Genomic DNA, 20,904 nt, shown 5'->3' on the forward strand with positions numbered 1-20,904 from the left:
TTCAGATGTTTGCTCCCACTACCGCTCTAGAAGGTCTGTTCCAGAACCTCATTTCCCTGACGTCCAAAAGAATTTATTTGTCAAGACCAGCATAGACTAATTTGTTCCTGACCTGCACCTGGAGGCTCAGTAGTCTTTGTGCCTTCCTGGCACTTACTTCCCAGAAGTGTTCCACAGTGGCTGTGGATATCCTCATTTCACTTTTTCTACCACACAAGTCGAAAACCAGAGTTCTGTCAGGATTGCTGTGTGTTGTTGGCTTCATGCGTGCTTCTGTAATGTTTGTATTCTAGTATTATGCACCACCCCTACAAGAGCTTCAGCATTTTATTTACCCCAAGATGGTATGCCCATTGCAGTCCAAGCTGGTGGCCTTAGCATCATCACATTTCAGAAGCTGTTTTGAAAGCACTTAACGCTTTTGCCCGACTGCCCTGCGAGCCTGAACAAAGAAAGCCCAGCAGCCTCTCAGGGCTGGAGTTTCGCCAGTGCAGAAGCTGGAGTCCATGGAAATGTGATGATGAGCAGAGCATCCACTGCTTTCTATTGGTCCATCATATCATGCCCTAAAAATGAAGTATCCACTGTGATTATTGTTTTAGGTAGAAAAACAGTGCTTCTAAATAAACAGATGAATGACGATGGAATATGTGTGCAAGTTACACAGGCAGAAGAGTTTTAAACCCTGTTGTTAAGCCCCAAGGATGAAGCCAGTAGAGTTTCTTGAGCTCCATTTTTCTGAGGACCTGCAAACACAACATAAGCTATTTACACCCACAGTTTCAGAAACTGAAGCTGAGCTGAAACATGTCCTTTGTTTCCTGCTTTATTGCTAAGCCCTACCAGAGTTGTCAGTGCAGTCAGACAGAATGCAGGCAATTTGGGTAGATTATCACAGAAATGTGCCATGTTTGGGTTTGTGTTCCCCTCTGCAAGTTTTCAAGTTTTGTTAAGGCAAAGTACAACTAGTTACAGAGACTATCAACTTGTCCATGGTAATGTTGGTCCTTTTATTAAGTTTTTTTCTTCTTTTTTTTTTAAGCCTTGTACCTTGTATTGTATTTTATCTTCTGGCATTGAAGATTTCAGCAAGGCATAAATTTTAATCCATGGTTCTTGTAGACAGAGAACTGTAGTGAAGAATTCACTGAGTAAAACTAGCTTATAGTCCATACTACACTATCAATGCAAGCCAGCTCAATTTTTCAATCCCTGCAACAGCAATAGTGTGACACTCAACTTGACTTTCTCCCCCTCAGTAAGGATCTTGGCAGGATGCCCATCCGAAGCCAATTTTGTATTTCATATTACAGCAGCTCAGAGATAAATTTTAGCTGTGCTGAATTAATGTTTTACATCCTGCACGCTTCCCTGCACATCAGCAAGAGGACAAAAAACGCAGGTACAGAGAAGACAGAAAAGAGATTGCATCTCCTCTGACTTTATGGAAATAGGGTGTTAAATGACAGAGAAAGCGGAACAAGAGTGGTCTGGGGGTGGGGGGAGTGTGACAGGAGACTTCTCCCAGTGAAACCTCTACACAATGTAGAGTACTAGTGTGAAACAATGGTAGATAGTCTATCTTCATTGCATTTCTTACCACTTTTGAAATCCAGGAGTAAGGAAATCCATTATTTAAAACCAGTGACTCAGATAACCTGCTAGGCAAAATTACCTGTTGTGCTACGATGTTTTGGCATCAGTTTCACTTAAGGTTCTGGGAATCTGTCAGTGTCTTTACTGAACTTAACAAGTCAGGGTCTTGTGCTTGTATAAAACACATGAAAATGAGCTAATCACTTTTAACTATGCAATTCAGGTCAAGGAGTTGGAGTGGGTTAGTAGAAAAATGTTCATTGCTATTGAAAGAATCACTTTTAGTAAGAAGGAATCATTGCATCAGGTCATAAGGAATGCGAGAATGAGAAAGGATGTCAGTAAAGACAGTTTTAAGCTTGGAGTTAAGTTTGGTGTAGGCACAAGGGTAAGAGAGCATTGAGCTTATATATCAAATGTCTCATGATGGTGGATGCTCTGTTGCTGAAGGTGTTTGTAGAGATGCTGTTAGACAGCAGAACCCATTTAAGAATTACTGTAGTACCATGTACAGTTCCTCAGTTAGTGGAGGAACCCATCCACTGTGCATCTGATCACCTCTTCAGCTGGAAAACATATATTTTTTTGAATTTGGATTTTGTGAACCCAGGGATGGACACCTCTGAAATTAGATTAAGCATGAAATTATACCACATATTTGGCATAATCAAGAACACTCACAAAGTCACTTGTGACTGCACTTCTGGTTAAGACTCACCCCTGCCAGACACACAGAAATAGAAGTTACAAAGCTTGCTACAACTGCATGGGTGTTTCCAAGTCTGTTCTTCCCTGAGGAGAAGGCTGCCTAGGTACTGCTTAAGGAATTCTTAGTAGAAACATTAGCCAAGGATTTGGTGAAGATGTAAGAGGATTCATTATTGCCAAGCATTTAGAAGTTACTCCAGCGAACCCCTGGCTCTAGGGTTTGTCTGTCCCAGTATATTCAGAAAGAACGCTTTTTTGTCTCCCTCTGTGACTTATGTGTGCCCAGGAGGTACAGAGGAAAAGCTTGAAACATTGACACATTTTTCAGTTCTCCTCTTTATTATCAAATCCAGTAAGGACAGAGCATATGTAGCCTGAGTGCATTTCAGATTAATTGGTATTTTACCTGTATTTCCATTACCATGGAAAGCCATTTATTGTAACAACAGCAATTGGGCTCCCACCTTCCATGAGATCACATAAGCAACAGTAATCAGGTTCTCCCATGGCCTCCTGCTCTTCTAGGAAGGAGAGGGTATTTGCAGCCTTGCTTGTGTAGAAATATTACTGTGCTTCCCCTTGTGAAAGATAGGGGGTTTCAAAAAAGAGTGCATGATTTCAAGAGAAACTTCTTAGTTATCTGTGCTCCATACACCCACCGCCTGGAAAAACCCATGTGCAATAATTTCATTGTGAATTGGCTTGTTGACTTCATGTCATTGGATACTGGGAGAACCAGTTGAGCTATTTTTAAAAGGAAATGTTAGCCAATCCTGTCAACACCACCTGCAAGAACTGGGAGTGGAGTTCAAAGTTCTCAAAACTTAGTCTGGGTGCGTAGACGATTAGATTTTCTGAGAGAAAAAATTTACTTTGGAGAAAATCTACCCATTCTCCTTTCTATCTTCCTCCACTCCCACGTCTTTTCCACCCACTTCCCATTTATTTTAAACAGGTACATTAGGTCAAAATCTAGAGGCAGAATTACCATTTTAGTGAGACCGTTGCTTTATGCAGGTATTGGAGTATTGGAAAATGCTGTAATAACTGGAAGTGCTTCAAAGCATGTTTTGTAATAAATTCACCAGCCCTAGAGAAAGAAAATCACTGTCACTATCCTCAGTTTGTTTCCAGTTCGACTGAATAACTTTAATCTCATCCTAATAAAGCTGGTACAAAGACTAAGAGTGGAAGGGAAAGAAAAACAGGTGCAAATGAAAGATTTTCTTACCGATGTTATGGACTTTGTTTATGATGGGTATTTCCAGCAGCAGAAGCACCAAACTTGGTGTTTGTATTTAGGCTGGTGATCTAGGTGCCCTCTATTTGTCACTTTAAGCACCTAACACATGAACTAATCTGGCAACTCTAGACTCGCAGTCGCAGGCACTCATACCTAACAAACTCTGCTTTGTGTAGCCCAAAGTGTGCTTTGCCTAGCCAGCAGCACGCTGGAGGGAACAGCTGCTTAATGATGGACCTTAACCAGCTGTGCTCCCTGCTCCTGACACAACAGCTGATGAAAATCACAGACCTCAAATATGTTCTGCTCAGCTGAAGTTGGGCAAAGCCCTAGAACATAAGTAACAAGTCCGTGCTGGGCCACATGGGGAGGTAAATGCTTTAAGAGTAAGCTAATGGACAGCAGATAATTGCATAGTGCACTAAGTGCACATAAATGTAGGGCTGTACTACACGTTCAGTGACAGCTGGGCAAGCTCCCACTTCTGAAGTCGGGCACAGAAGCCTTATTTGATGGTTGTGTGTATTTTTTGTAATCATAGTAGCTTTGACATGTACTTTATAGATTGTTCTCTTTTTCTTTTTGACATAGTGCAGTACTGAGGAGGATGAAAGACCAAACTGCAATTATTTGCCTTTCTTCTTCCTAAGCCCAGCCATATGACAAGTCAAGAATTTTGTGCATTTTCTCAGCAGGGTCCTTATGTCTCCGGTCTGCAGTGAGAGAGAGAAAACATTTACCCAAGCTGAATGAACAAAACCTGCAGATGCTTGCTTCAGTTTGCTTTAGCCTTTCATCATGTAGAAGTAATGTTCATTAAATGGCAGAGACTCGGTCACTTTACATATTTTGCCTAGCAGACACATGTGATGACACTTCCAGGGAGCTCTGACTGACTATGGGAGCTCCAATGACAACAGAGGGGTTGCTGTTTGCAAGCTGCACTTACTTCGGTCTGCTGCTGGCTACTGATGAATTTGAACTACACTGGGGGAGGGAGGGAGGGAGGGAGCAGGGGGCAGACACCAAAACGTAGCCCCCCCTAATTCTGACGTTTTCACCTTCTGAGTAACTAACTTGCGCTTTAGTCGCGTCTGAAAGTGATTTAAGGAAAAAATCTATTTCTGCAGTGAGTATCTTCCCTTACAGCCCCATTATCTGAAACTTCTTTGGTCCCATGCTGCACATTGTCACTGAGGCTGAACTTCACCATCTTCTGCAATCAAAACAGCCTGGACATGTACCACTGAACTAAGTGTCTCAAGGGGTTATTTCCCAAAGGGATCAGCTGCTGATTTAACAGAAGGTTCCCCTTGCCAGGACATCCATCTTGGGAGGCTTCTACTTCTTTGTTACACCAAACCCCAAAATACCTGTTTGCGTGGCCATACTCCGATGAAGTAACCCACCCCTCCCAGCTGACTACCGGTTCTGACTGTGGCAAAATTAGTAACTCTAAACAACAGCAGCAGCAGGGTCATCTCTAGAGCAGCCACGAAGTGGTAGGATAGTTCATGTGATGATAAAATATTTTGCTGCAGTATTGACAGCCTCGAATTTGATTGCTGGCTCTCGCAGAGTTTGCTGGGTATAATTATTACATCCCTTAAATTCCACGTGGAAAGATAATTGAGAGGAAATGCCAATTATTAGTCTTCCAAGTAGGAGGACATGGGATCTTAATCACTAACAAAGAGTGGGAATTGTACAGAAATAAGAGAGCTGAAGCAATAAAAGTAGATTTTACAGATCCAGCCTCCAGGGTACTTTCCACAAGAGCCAAGATAGGAGAATAAACCACCTCACAATTCCTGAGAGAAAGAAGTCTTTGTAGAGTACTGCATCTTCAGTCCATGGAGAGAGAAATGCTTTCCCTTTTGCTTTGAGCTAAAGATACAGGTAGTGTTTCCTTGTCTCCTGGTACCTTAAGGACTTGAACCTACGCAGTCTCTGCTGTGTGGTGCTTGACCTTCACTGCTCTAAGCTTAATGCCCAGGAGCACACTCAGCACAGCTGAAATATAGACAAGATTTCTGTGCAGTTAAAGTAGTTTAACAAGTTCTACCGAACCTGTGCAACTCAGAGTTTGCAGATGCTCAGCCAAGTTTTGGTGGTTTTAAAGGCACTTTTGATAGCCTCTGCCAAATTTCAGAAATTTTCATCAAATTCTGCATGCATTAGTATTTCTTTAATGTGAAAAGTTTAAGAAAAATGGTTAAAAATCTACAAAGCCAGGGACAAACCTCATTAATTTTCCTTATTCTTGCAATTGGCAAAAGGTATTTTTGCAGATATGTTAAAATATTTGCTTGTTTTTGGTTTGGTCTTTTTTTTTTTTTTCAATTTGGGTCTTTGCCCAGACTGATTTTTGTTTTAAGGGGAAAAAAATGGGCTTGCACTAGATGCAGGATCTTGTAATTAGGAGTGTCAGATAATGTGAAAAAATACCTCTTAAGAGAACTACTTATAATATGTGAAAGAATGAGAAAGCAAAAGCCTAGCTTCACATGTAATGCATGAACTTAGAAATAGAAAAGAAATGAATACAATATTAAATTACTGAAAAATACTGTTCTACTGTATGGCAAGTTATATCTATGAAAAAGTCAGTAACAGCAGAACAGGAAGGGTGAAAATTGGGAGGCAAGTGGAGCTAAATAATTTCTTGCCATGAGGTGAAAATATAGGTGAATTATTGTCAAGGTCAAGATCTCTTGCCATGAGGTGAAAGTATAGGTGGGTTGCTGTCAAGGACAAGATCTTTGGTGGAAGACAGCAGTGAGGAGAAGTGGTACAGAGCAATGAAGCAAAAGCCTTCAGGAAAGGAAGGGGAAATGTAGGAAATGGAGATCTGGGCCAATGCTAGCAGCATGGCCTTTGCTGGCAGGAGAGTGTGTTTTAACGTGCAAGGGAGATGGCCATGGATCTTCAGATGCCAGTTCTGGTTACGTGTTAAGGTTCAGAGTGAGGGTGGCCTCTCAGGGTGGCTGCCCAGGGAAGGTGTGGGGTCTCCTCCACAGCATCTCCCAGATGTTCAGCCTGGGGCAGCGCTCTAAGCTGCCCCCCAAGAGCCCCTTCCAACCCGAACCTGTCTGTGCACTTTGGAGCCTAGTGAGAAGGTGTGATCATGGAGAAAGTGGCAATCTCCATTCTAGGAGGAGAGAGACGTGAGGAGTATTTCAGCAGAGACTGAGTTAATGCTAATAAAAAGGCAATACGCCAGAGTTGTGAGAGCCTGACAGGTATGGGACCTGTGTAGATTAAATTTGCTGTGTGCATACAAACAAATCTTATAACAGTTCTTGCAGAGATTTAATTTATAAACATGAGAAAATGTGATTTTATGAAATACGCAACTGATAGTAAATCAGCTTACTTTTACTTTGGGGGTATAATATGAGGAAGAGAACAGCCTGTATCACTTGCGAGAAATTAAAAACAAAAGAAGGAGCACTGCTGCAGATACTGTATCACTTGTGATTAAGGCAAATATTCTTTGTGTGTAGATACATGTGATACGCGTTTGTATCCTCCCCAGTGTTTTCTAGCACTTAAAAGTAATCAAAATGGAATTTGGTGAAGAAATGATAGCTATTCCACAGGGCATTTTGAAGAGACAGGGAGCCAACCTTCTCCTAGTTTATGTGTCTCAATTTATGTCTCAATTTTATTTGTCTGTACTCATAGACTTAGAAACAGAAATAGCTTTTGAAAGAAATTAGTTTCTGGCCTCCACGTGAAGAAGGTCTGAAGATAAATAACCTCAGCCTGGAGTCAGCCATACTTCTGTGATGTAGTCACAAATGCTTCTCACCTTTGTGGATGAGCTCCAGGGAAACCTGAATGAAAAGCTTACATACTGCTTTGAGAGCAAAGCATTCCCTTGCGAGTTTCAACTTAAATACATTTTGGACAATTGATTAGCATCAGCCAGAGGATACCAGGGAAGTCATAATGCAGGGGAATATCTCTGACGTTGATTTTGCTTCTGTCCTGTGCCCCAACAGGCACTGCTTGCCTGAAAAAGGCCAGGAAGAGTTAATGGCTATGGTTTCACCTCAGGGGATGGGTTTCTCCACAGCCATCAGTGGAAATGGCAGTGGTTTAGGTCTCCTTCATACAGGTGTCAGCCATCCCCATTCAATAGACACTACCTAGGGAATATGTCCTGAAGGGCTTCCCACTGTCATGGCTCGTAGCCCTCTTGGCTTCAGGGTCAGTGTATTATTCTCTGCCTTGTTTTGCTGGTTGTTGTTCATGAATCTGCACACAGGCAGTAGGTGCCCTAGGGTAGCATGCCATAGCTAGTCTTCCAGCTTCCTGACATGTCCCCCTCTGCATCAGTTCTTGCAATGGGAAGAACTTCCCATTTTCACCGACTTCACTGTTGCCACTGCTGCCCTAGTTACTCTTACACCTCCTGGCTGTACCTGTTAAAAAGTGCTGTTCCCTGATGTTCCCTGTTTCTGGTCAAGTGAAAGCTGTGAGTGCTCAACAATTATGTTGTTTTGGATTTAGAGTCTTTCTTTAAACTTCTCCCAGGACACACTTTCATACAGCCTTGACATTGTGCAGTGAGTGGATAGTGTCAACAAGTAAAAGGGAGAGCCTGATCCTGGTCACAGAGTAGCAGGCATTTCAGATAAGAGTGAGAATCATGCAGAAGTGTTAATTGCTGCTCCGGAATGTGAATGGGGAAAAAACTGTTACTGATTGCATTCTAGTCTTCATGGCTTGGTTTTTGTTTCACAGGTTATATGGGCTTTCTTCTAGGCCATGTACTCCTTACTTAAGCAGACAGAGTAAATTTGAATGAAATTTTGGTAAGCTAACCTTTTTTTTTAAGATAAAGCTGTGACACCTGCCCTGCATTTCCAGTTTCTTTTGAATTAGGAAGCAGCAAGAGACAGAAGAACTTAAGCTCTCATTTTCAGAGCAGTCCTAATGCTCTTCAGAGGGTACCACGGAGGTGTCTAGGTGTCCCTCTCTCGGGATGGATATCTCTTCTTCCTTCACACTGGGGGTCAGGGCTGCCACCTCTTTCTGGGGACTGGGATTATTTCAGTGGGTTGAACTGATGTCAGCACTTGCAGCGCTGTGGACGGGGGTGACTAGCTGTTCTCTTTAGGCCAGCTTTAATCAGGGAGCAGGGGGGAAGTCAAGTATTTTAATAGTGAGCTAGTAGGAATTGACCTCAGATGGCATTTCAGTCATCTGACACCTGATCTACAACAGATGCTGACACAAATTTAGAGATACTGAATTCAGGTAAAAGTGTTGCAAACCAAAACAAAACCCAAACAAAAAAGAAAAGGCCCAAAACAATGAACATTCCTCAGTCATCATTTTCAAGCTACAAGGTCAGACTCCTTCTACCCCTTCAGGGCTCTCTCTTCATACACTATGTTTGAGCAATCTTCTTGAGCCAGAATAAATGTGTGCGTGCTGGTTTTACCCCATTTTCTCCCACTTCTATGTCTATGTCTATGGAAATCTTACACAGAGCACTAGCTGTTTCTCTCAAATTGCCTACCAGTGGCTCCTGCCTTTACGAGAAACCCACCAGAAGCAGAAATGCAGATGGGATAACACTCAGGTAGCACCCTACCAGTGGCTCCTGCCTTTACGAGAAACCCACCAGAAGCAGAAATGCAGATGGGATAACACTCAGGTAGCACCGACACAGTGGTCTGATTATGCTTATAGAGCATCGGATCTATCAGGTGCCCTTCTGGCAGTGCAGTTGATGACAGGGGGAGGCAGAACAGCCAGAGCCAACTGGTACATTTGATGCTGAAGATTTCAATGTGACAGGATTTAGTAAATGAGAACTCAGCCAACAATCATCAGGAGAAAGATTATTTGACACAGGAGAAAGACTGTCCCCTACGTCACCTTGCTCTTTAACTGATATTTTGGCTCTCTTCCATTTTCTTAGGGGAGGGCAGGTAGGAAGAAAGATGTAGGGGGAGAGGGAGTATCTTACAAATGTTCACTGAACCGAACATACATTTGGCCAAGTTACTGCCAAATTGAGCAGGTTTTTGATGTCACCCTTAGGTAGATAACTAGCTGGAACAGACTTGCAAACAGCTTAGGCAGAATCCCAGCTTCAGACTGAAGAAGCCATAGGAATGTGCCAGCTTCCACTAGGTCACAGTCTGCTTTTCCAGAAAAAGCAAAACTGAGGACTGTCAAGAATTACATTTCTTGGATTTTACTTGCTCTTATTTGAAATACATGCATTGGTCACATACTGACTGCATAGTCAATAGTTAACTACAAATGAAGTAGAAAATGTGCCCTTCTAGTTAGACATGGACTATTGAAATTCTATGCAGTACATAGGTAATAAAACATTTTTAAGAGCAGAAGAAAACGTATACAGTAGGTGTGGCTTTCTCGGTGGTTTTTCTAATGCTTTGATATGTCTAATCCAATACAAAATAAAACATCAGGCATCCAGTAGTCTCTGGGAGGGGAGGATCATGTGAGAAATGGTCAAACTCTATAGAACCAGCTTAACAGACAAACTTTGAATTTTTGGCAGCAGGGGTGTGTAGCTGTAGATTGGAACCAAACCTTTTCTGCCAACATTAGTGAATAGTGCTGAAAGCTCATGCAAAATAGGACAAGCTAGACCCTTGACATTTTTCTCGCACTTGTTGCTTTTTAAATCACTGCCTTTGCATGCAAAAGTTTGTTGCATTCATCCATTATGCATGTCCTAGAAATTTGATAGAGGTCTCATATGTTCCTTCTAAGAGGATAAAGCCAGCTGCAGTACCCAATTGTAAAGATGTGGTTACTGCCTTGAAATGTCATTTGAAATGTCATTAAGCGTATTATTTGGTATTCCTCTGACTTGAATCTTTTGGATGGGCATTTAAAAATGCTTGTCCTCTCTGATTTTAGTGAACATTAGAGACAGCACACAATTTTCATAAAAGAAGGCTCAAGGGGTTGTTACTGGTCCTGTAGTAAAGATTTCATCTTTCTAGTGATAACGTAATGTGGTACAGAAGGTGTTGCATAGAAGTAGCTGTAGATCTTGGTGCCTGCCTTTCTGGGAAGTGTTTTAGGAATATGACTTTCTTCAACTAACCTGTTCATGTACCTACCAGATCATGCTCAGCCTGGGAGTATTGTGTGTTTTTTTCTGTTATTTCTAAAAGAAGGGTTAGCAATGTCAGTGGCTTTGTTTTAATCACGTTTGATGAATTAACTGTAACATTTTCACCTACTACCGTGTAAGGTTAGCTGTTCATTAAAAACTCAGGAGAAGGTGCCATCACCAATAGTCTTTCTTCCAGCATCTGAATTTCCTGGTTCTCCCTTCAAGTTTGGTGTGAATAAGCTAGCTGAAAGTAGGATGACATCTGAAATGTGTCTGATCAAGCTAACTTCTCATATTAAGTATTGTCGTCATTATTATTATTATTACTACCTAGTTCTGTGTGATTTCATTGACAAGCTACACAAATCTTCATAGAGGTATGCTCTGTTGTGTGTGAAACAAACATGGAATACAAATGCTACTGATGAAGTTTTGTTATTGATTTTTGTTCAAACAAAACGTGCCCAAAATAGAGTCAGGTAAAAAAATGGAGACCTTGCCCTGGTTTGTATTTTTCTTCCTTTATGAGAGATTTAATTGGAAATCTAGCAGGAAATTAGGCTGGAACATTACCAACTGCATGGCTGGCATGCCATGAAAGATCAAGTGCCTGTGTCTTTCATATTGCATGCCAAAGCAGCTTTATCAAGCGTCTGGGATTTCTTGTGGATTTAAGGATATCAAATATTACCTCAGCAGCTTCAGTAGCAAAAATATTCTAAGGTACATAGAGTAGAAAAGCTACACAAGTTCTCATATAGTGTTTAGAAGTTCAGGGTGAAGAACCTTTTGCATTGTCATCTTAAAAAGGAAAAAGAAGGCTACAGAAGCTAAACAAACTGTACACAGTTCTTTTGACTGTTCATTTCCTAAGCATCTTTCCAAAGAAGCATTTAGGAGGATTGCTTTTTCAGGGCTAGCCTCTGGAGTATTTCATCATGTCAGCCAACCATTCCACAGGAGTAAATGGCAACCTACCTCTTACAAAAGTCCCTTTTGGATTTTGCCAGTTTACCTTACCTGGTACACAGTGTGTCTCTGGGGAAAATTACTCAGAAGTATCTACTTGCCTGTCATTTGTTCATACAAAAGAGATCAGAGTTCAGCCTGTAAAACCAGAGAGGGAGAGAAAGAGGAGTGCTCAAGTCTTTCTGTCTGTCCTGCTTAGGCGGAAAACTTAGTTGCCCCAGAGCCAAAGTCACACGGAGCTAGTTTCAGTGACTTGAGGACTCTGCTCAGCAAAGATCTGTCTCTATGCTGAGGGATCATAGTGCCATGCCTCTTGACAGAATAGGATTTCTTAAAGCCACATTTATCCCAGGGACCTTGTCAGAAGTGGATTACCATCCTCCACAGACTCTGGTATTCAGTAGTTGTCCAAACCAGGAAGGAAGCACTTGTGCTTGTGAAACTGTGCTGGAAATAATTCAGCTGTTTACGTGTGACAAGAAGCTTTTAAACCAGACTACTTGAAATTGGTTAGCTGTTTCTCTTTAAATTGAAGCTGCCAGAAATATTTTAGCATTGACAAAAGAAAAGAGGAGGGGAAAGCCATGATCAAGGAACCCTCTACAAGGCATAATCTAAGGCTATTTGCCTGTTACTGGCAACAGCAACAGGGAGATTCAACATCTTTAGGAAGTTTAAATGAAAAGATTATAACTCTGTATACACCTTGATACCGATTACAATATCATCAGAACCATCTATCACAAAAGGCAGCTAAACTTGACTATTCATTTCAGAGGCCACAGTCTTTTCCACAAATTGTTTGACTACAGTTTTATGCAGCGACTAGTGGGTTTGGCATGTGCAGATTAAATACAATTTGAACTCTTATCGATGCAATAGATGGAATCATCTATACCTCAGAAAAGGTTGCATATAGCAGCTGCAGATATTCCATATCTAACACATGGTATTTTCAGGAAGGGACAAACTGGAGCAAGACAGATGAAAACAGTTGGAGCCTCAGGTGTTCAGGTCAGAGCACGTTGCAAAAGAGAGATCTGGCAGATATCAAGGATGGAGAAGTGGGTATTTTCTACAGCTTTTTGCTATGTTGACAGTGCCATTGTAGTTTCAAAAATTAAGCATGTCTCACAGAAAGAGTGGAAAAGAACACTAGGAAAAATGCTCATTTTGGCTATGGGGATGCAGTTTCTTTTGAAGTCAATGGGAGTTGCTTGCTTATATCGTCTTTGGAAGGGAAAAAAAGCCTCAAAAGACTGCAATAAAAAGACTGTGCTTACATTTGAAATGGAAGGACTTCACCACGATTACCTGATGCTACTCTGCCTGGTTTGTTCATTCAGAAAAACCGGTATGATAACTGCTGTGTAAGTGAATAGACTGAAATTTGGAGGGTGGGTTGACGAGATGTTCCTGGCTGGCCTCATTGCTATGGCCCTGTCAGCACACATCAGCTGTAACCCATAGGAACTAAATACTTTTGAAAACAAGTCATATTTCATCCTTCATGCTTTTTGAATCTAATCTTGTTTTAACAGTTTGCTGGGTGTACCAGATGATTGATGCTGTCACACTGCAGATAAAATTTATCATTCTGTCATTTTTATTCAGTATTTTAGAAGCATTTTGGGGCAAGCTGGAATCTGAAGCAATGTTACACATTTTTTTTTTATGGTTCACCTTAGTTATAAAAATAATCCGTCTAATTCTCAGTGATTCATTGGCAGACATTTCCTAAATATGGACCTAGAATGAATTAGTAGGTTAGTTGAACCTGAATATGTCTTGAAATACATGTGCTGTATTTCTTTTTAAATATGCTACAAGGAGATATAAATGAATATAGGATCAGAACCTTGTGAAGTACATGGAAGGAGAACAGTAATGTTTAGTCATGTGCATATTTGGCCTAGTTTCATAATAAACATCACAGGATAATGTCAGCTATTCACAACAATTACATGGGATGTAGTGAAAAGCTCAGCAATGAGTAATGAGAACTGAAGAAAGGTTTGAGCTCCTGAAATTTCAGCATCTAATAATGTCAGAGTTTTTACCTGTAAAGATAGTCTGCAAGGACTGTGCTTTGTTCAGTTCAGGGCTGAGGCCTCAAAGCAGCATTTAAATGGTGTTGTATCATGCATGATAATTAGCAGGTCATAAAATTACTCTAAAAAGGAAAGAGACTGACTTCTGATATAGCAGGAGTTCCATTATATACTTTAGAAACAGATATTTACCGTATCTTCAAGTCTACTTGATTTGAATTTACTGTCCATATGAAATTATGAGGTTGCCTGTGTCACAAGTTACTGCTGCTGAACCCAGAGAAATAAGGTCCAACTCGGGGTGAAAACAGTGAGAGCTGAACTTGCTTGTTCCTTCAGAAACCAGCTGCAGAAGATTGGTTTTGGTACACTTCCACATGTGCTACATAATTTGCTCTTTCTGTGTTTCAACAGGCCTTGAATAGGGGCATCGCTGCTGTCAAGGAAGATGCTGTGGAAATGCTGGCCAGCTATGGGCTGGCATACTCCCTGATGAAGTTCTTCACGGGTCCGATGAGTGACTTCAAAAATGTGGGTCTGGTGTTTGTGAACAGCAAGCGAGATAGGACCAAAGCAGTTTTGTGCATGGTTGTGGCTGGCGCTGTAGCTGCTGTATTTCATACCTTAATAGGTAAGGTCACTTCACGACTAATTAATAAGTCTTTTAATTTGCTTCCCTCACTTGTTCTTCAAACGGATTAATCTGTAGGCTTAAGATTTCATTTATAAGTGCAACAGAAGATGCAAAAGAGATTAAATCTCTTGGGCTGGTATCATGCCCATCCACGCAATTTTTATGACTTTTTAAACAGGTTGTTAAGTGGCAGCTTCCACCCCCAGGGCTCTCCTGCCTGGCAGCAAAACATGCTGCTGATCTCTTTCACTCAGGTGTGTGAGCAAAACTTTGGCAAGGTTGACAGGTTGCATGAAGCTGGTAGCTCAGTCTTACTGTTAGGTAGTGATGATCAACTAGCAGTATCTGCCCAAATGGACTTCAGGGTGTGCTTGGTAGGGCTGTTTGTCAGAACCTTGTGGCATAGTCGGTGTACTCCCTCTGTACCTATCCCTTTGCTACTTATCTCACAGTGCAAAACTCTAAGCAAGTAGGTGCCAGCATCCTCGTTAAAATACCAGGTATTACTCTCTACTAGTGCTAGTCATCATCCACTTCTGTTGAATAATTAATCTGTAAGAGAAGAAGTAGTTACTAAGAGCACTTTATGCCAAACTGAGACCAGCTCCCTGAGTGTACTCTGAAACAAAGAAAATACACAAACAGATATGAACTGAGCATAAAAAGTAAGGCAGCGACAGGATTTGCCAGTTTCTGAGAGCCTGGAGAAATGGGATATCAACCCAAGCATCAGCCACAGCAATAGAAAGCCATGTGACCTGGAAGACTTTAACTTCATCCTCTCCAAGAACTGCACCAGATTCTCTGCACCTTCTGGCTCATTCTACAGAGCCAAAACCTCTAGACCTCAGCAACAAGGAACAGGAGATGCTGGAGGAAGAAGCAGAGAGTGCATTGCATTCAACAGGTAAAATCCTAAAAGCTGGGAGCTCTAAGGGATGGGAGGAGGGAGGTAATGCAACAGCCTATGGAGGTGTGTATTGGTTGACAGGCAGTAGGGTTGAGCTGGATGACCGACCAGCAGTAGGGGGTCATTCCATTGCAGAAAAATGGGAAGGGCGAGTGTGATGGTGATATCCAGAATTGCTGTGAAATTACAGAGTGGCCTGGAAGTGAGGCACCATTCATTATCAGCAGTTAGTATCTCAAGAGCACCACGTGCTGCTGGTCAGCTTATAGAATAGAATAGAATAGAATAGACTATTTCAGTTCCTGCCCAAGTAGGTACAAGAGCCACATGGTAGATACGAATGCCCCCTGCTCTTATCCTTTAACAGTCTGCCAGCTATATTCACCAGCTTTATGAGCCTCACAAGCACTCCAGGTTGTTTGACCATCATGTCTCTTATTCCACCACTGATATGGCAGCCCTGTGCTGTTTACATTTACTCCATGTTACAGTCATAATAAATGCTTACAGTAACGCTCACAAGCTGTGGCAACTCTGTGCCAGGGATAAGCTGTTGCTAATTTTATAAGCTGAATCCATGCATTCAAGTTAATTTAATTCACTGGTATTGATTGGTCACTTCCTCAATATGTTTACGGTTGAGGCTGCTTTATTGAGTTAGTATTATAGACTTTGGGCCATTTGTACGTTTGGCGCTCACATTTCTTTGCTTGGAATGTTTCTGCAGCCCCCAGAGCTGCTCTTCCAGTTGCTCACTTGTTTTCCTGCCAGTGCTGGTCAAAGTTTTTGGCTTTGCCAGCTGGATAAAGAAACATTTTCTCATCATCCAACACTTTATTTTAAGCTACAATAGATTTTAAGAAAATTTGAAGTATAACTATCAAATTTCCAGGTGAAAGACATAGCTGGATTTCCCATGTAGGACTTCTTATTAAGGGGAGGTGTTTGGGGCAATGCCAGATAAGTTTCTTGCCTTTGCCTGGAAGTAGAGACCTGCTGAGTTCAGAACCTCTGAAACACCCTCTCTGCAGATATTGGGGGAAAAAAAAGAGAAAAGGTGGCTGTACTTACCATGCTTTAAAGTCCTGAATTAAAGGGCTTCACACACTCTTTCAGCTGCTTATGGTGGCAGACTGCAAAATATTTTTTAGTATTTTAACTTGTCTATGCCTGAAAATATGCAAAGACCACAGCAGAGACTGGCAGAGTGCCCGAGAGAGTGGAGTTAGTCAGATTCTAGCACCAATTGCCTGCATGATGTTGCCAAGTTTTATGTTCCAAGTTTCCTTTGAACCTGTTTCAAATCCTGATTATTCTTCTCTGACCCACAGATGCACAACCTGCCTAGCAGGAGGAAGAGAAGGAGTCCAGTGACATATAGGCAGCCTCCTAGGACCTGCAGCTACTCCCCAGCAGCTGCAAGCCTATCACAGGCTATCTACAGGAGACACAAATACAGGTTACTGATGCTCAGCAGATGAAAAAGAGAAACAAACAGCGCTCGGGGGACTGCATTTCTTCTACATGCCATGTGTATGGGGCTAAGAAAGATGACATGACTGTCTGCCATGGACTGTTGAATCGCAGGATGGAACAGGGAACAAAAAGTCCAATGAAATAAGGAGTACCCAAAGTTAGAAGGAAGAAAACAAGTGGTGGTAGAAACACAGTAACCACAGTGAATCACCACATTTCCAATGGTGATAGAGACTATTTGCAGTCTGCACACACAGCTCCTCACAAACAGCAGCCTCTACTTATTTAAAATACCAAAACAGACTGTTTCACCCACCTGACTCATGCTTCATTGCCTCAGCACCAGCTCCCCACTACTGCTTCCCCACCGGGGCTAACACAGTCCTCTGTGGGAGTGGCTGGCTGAGCCAAAGCACTCAAACTCACAGTTGCAAGCTCTGGGTCCCTAAGTCATCACCCCACCACATTCCCACGAGCGTCCGCAAAGTCCTCAGCAACAGTTCCTATCACTCCCCTGTACAGGTGGCAGTAAGAACCAAGAAACAAGTTGACCTTGACCAAAGGGATTTGAAACCATATTCTCATCACACTTATAATGCTTCTGCAAACCTCGGTCAGTACAGTATTCCTGGAATTGCTGTTTCAGTTGCGATCTGGAAGCAGAAGATAGTATGCTGCCTTCCTTCCCTTGTGCTATTTGGGGGGCAGCTGCTACCACCAGTGAAGGTTTCCTGGTGGGAAGTTAGCTATGTAGCCAGGGTCTAAAGCATCTCGTTATTTCAGAGATTGGCTTTTGGTGGGAATATTGGGACAGAAGGGATTCAAGATGCTAAGCCTATCTGTGCGTATTTTCGACACTTACTAAGTTGCCAGCTTGACAGAGGAGAGAAATCATTTATATAACATTATGCTAACAGAAAGCACTTCATGGTGTTGCTGGTAAGCCCTCCATACTAAGTGGGTCCTTTTAACACCAGTGTCATGAAAGACATATACATTTTCTTTGGCAATAAAACAGCATTGTTCAGCCTTTCACTAGTTTACTGAGAAATAGTATACTGAGAAAGTTTATTTCCTTCTGCATTACTTTCCACGTCTCTCTGAGGTTCTGGAAATGACAAGGCAGCAGTTACTCTGGGAAAATATCCTCTTTGCTTAAGTAGACATCCTTAACCAGTGCCCACTACACCTGATTAAACACTACATGATGGATCATTTGTCATCACCAGGAAAAAAAGGTTGGAACTTCAGTAACCAGGCAAACCTATAGCAGACTGGATGGTCAAGACATGCGAGTGATTTCTTTTGTGCCAGTTTGTTACTGACAAGCTAGCAGGCATGGGCCACTGCCTGCACAGACTGCACAGGGGAAAGCTTTAGCAGTTGCTAGTAATTCCACTGATTCTTTTGAGCTTCCCACATCCATGGTCACTGCATGTACATGAAAGATCTGCATAAGAAACGAGACATAGGTGTAATCCCACCAACACTACTGGAATTTTCTAGAGACTAGGAGTTACAGAGTGGCTTATGACAACCTGAGCTATTTCTTCCAGTCAGTCTTGTTCTGACATGCCCACTGTACTGGCTCGTACTAAACATTTTGCCTTGGAAAATGATAGCACAGGAACACAAATCAGAATATAATCCAGGCTTGCGTCTTTTTTTTTTCTTTCTAAAAGATGATAAAATGTTATTCATTAAAAATGTGTCCTACTTCAGCATCTTCAGATGGCCATTGCTAAAGCAGTAACATGCTTCTCCACCTGCCCCAACCCTTCTCCCACAACAGGGGCAGTTTCTTATCAGCAAGGTATTCAGGGCAAAGGAAAAAGGCAGAAAGCCTATGACCAAAGCATCTGTGGATTTTAGGATAGCAATGATTGATTTCTAGTTAAAACAGGCTAATTTTGAGACTTATGAGATGTTGGCCTACCTAAAGATATTTCAGAGACCAATGGTTGTTGATAGATTTGGGAAAATCAACTAATACAATTTTGGAACTAGAGCTGAGCACAGGAAAAAGATGATTGCAGTAATCAGTCTATCTACATTGAGATGCTCCTAAGCTGTTTTCTTTTTAAATTCATTTATTACTATGAGCAAGAAAATCACAAAGCCTAAAACACTCTGATCATCCAGGCTTTCACAAGGGGGACACAGGCTTTTGCTTCTGCTTTAAGTCAGGCTACGCAAAGACATAAAGAAGCCTATGTACCTTGTGCCATCTCCAACTGAAGACTTGCCACTCAATTATTTTCTTTTTTCCAAATTGGCATTTTTGCTATCTGCCCAATCCACTTAGTTGAGCAAACTCCTGACCAGCACCAGTTTTGGCCATGTGAGCCATCTTTCTGACAAGCAGCAGAATAGATTTTTACTTCTCAAGTCTCCAAACCCATTTTTAAAACTGGCAACAAAGTATGAAAATGGAATGCATCTAAAAAGAACACAATTTAACCCAAAAACATTTTTCGATTTTTTTTCCTCTGGTAAACCTAATATTGACATATGTAGCTCTGTGTCTGGACGTAAATGGTATCACTTCCTATGAGGGTTTCTTTTTGTTATCTTTATGATGTAAGTATAATATGCTGGGTAGTAGACAGCTCCAAAATGACTACGGTACAGCTATTTGTTTGAGACTGCTGGCATCATCAAGAGTGTGTTCAGTTGTTTTAAGAATGTCTGAATTCTGTGTGGTAGTAATCAACTTGTTAGAGAATCAGTGTAGGGAAGAGGAGATCTAATTAGGTATGCAGTTTTCAGTGTCATTTCTTAAGCTTCTGGGTCTTCAAACTCAACTGGAAAAGCCAAAAGCAAAAATTCCTGCCTAAATTCTGTAGCAAAACTAATCCATAGACATATCAAAATAAATGACGTATTAGAGGAGAGCAAACAGGCAGCTTGTCTTCAAGTTGGACTTCTGTGTTTTGGTTGAAATTATGCAAGGAATGGGAAGAGCCATCTGCTTTAGATTCGTGTAATACTCTTCAGCTCTGTTGTCTGTGTTATTAACTTTGTACCATGCTTGATAATAAGTTTGTAAGGTTGGCCAAGGTTAAGTTCTAATTGCATCAGCGCTTGCTTTATTCACAGCTCAGAGACACATGCCTGTATATTTGTCAGTAAATCTCATCTTGCTGAGTCCTCCTTTCTGAGGATGGAAACATTCATGGACATCAGCAAAAGTGATTCTGTGCTTTCACTGACATGTGGAATAGTTCACTATTTTAAAACTATTTTAAGCTAGCCATTATGATCTTAAAATCAAAATCACATTAAAAAGTGCAGTTAGACTTTTTTTTTTTTTGATGGGGGAGAGAAAAAAGAATCTTAAAGCTTACAGAGCACGGTGCTGATACCCCTGGCAATCTTAAAAATGTGATGCTGTGGGCTGTGGTGGTATAAGTCCCTTGAGAGTGCCCTGCCAATAAACTGCAGCCCTGTGGTGAAATGTCTGTTCCTAGAAGTGAGAGTAGTTCAGCCTCTGACCCCTCTGATTCTGTGAATGTTTCTGTGATAGTAAACTTAAAAAATTTAAACATCTCAATGGCTTTTAGAGCCCCAGAAGTTACTTATTACTCACTTTCTAAACACTTTAAAAGTCTCATTTAAGGCAGGTGAAGCCGAGCAGGTGAAGTGCATGGAGAGCACAGAGGGTGACTTCTGCAGCGTGCTGTCTTCCAGCACTGCACTGCTGGTGGAGGCCCCTCCACAGAAGCAGGTTCCTCAGCAGCTGGACTTTCATCCTGTCAGTCCCCTTGTGGGGAATACGGCTGGTGTGTTTCCTGCAGCAGTTTTGAAGTATTTGTGCAGGAGAAGTGTAAAGCAACTTCAACAGAACCTAAGAGACAGCTTGATGAATCTAACCCTCACAGGTGGCTTGCCTCACGTGCCTTCCAAACTTCCTGTCTTTCATTCAAATAAGTCAATTCAGAAACATCCATGTGCTGCACCGCTGTAAAAGCAGCTTTCCACGAGGACTTACCACATGAAAAAACATGCATAACAGAGAGCTTTCAAAATACTGAGTGAAAATTGGTGTCTGGGTATTCATGCAAAAAAAAAAAAAAAAGGTTGTGCTTGATGTGTGACTGGACTGCAACAAGCACGTGAACACTTAAAGAGCTAAACTGGCCTCCCTGAACTGAGGAAAGGTTGGAGTCCTGGTTTAAAGCTCTTCCCCAACACCCTTCC

At 41.7% G+C, this 20,904-nt stretch overlaps 1 protein-coding gene across 1 annotated transcript in view; it reads left to right on the forward strand.

Moving 5' to 3' along the window:
* Positions 1-20,904, forward strand: part of ANKH (ANKH inorganic pyrophosphate transport regulator) — a 105,343-nt gene that overhangs the window by 45,674 nt on the left and 38,765 nt on the right. Inside the window, exon 2 of the mRNA XM_075705160.1 lies at positions 14,099-14,315. Within this exon, the coding sequence (XP_075561275.1) occupies positions 14,099-14,315 (217 nt within the window). The remainder of the gene's footprint in view (positions 1-14,098; positions 14,316-20,904) is intronic.

The sequence above is a fragment of the Pelecanus crispus genome, chromosome 2 (assembly GCF_030463565.1).
Source record: "Pelecanus crispus isolate bPelCri1 chromosome 2, bPelCri1.pri, whole genome shotgun sequence".
NCBI lineage: Eukaryota > Metazoa > Chordata > Aves > Pelecaniformes > Pelecanidae > Pelecanus > Pelecanus crispus.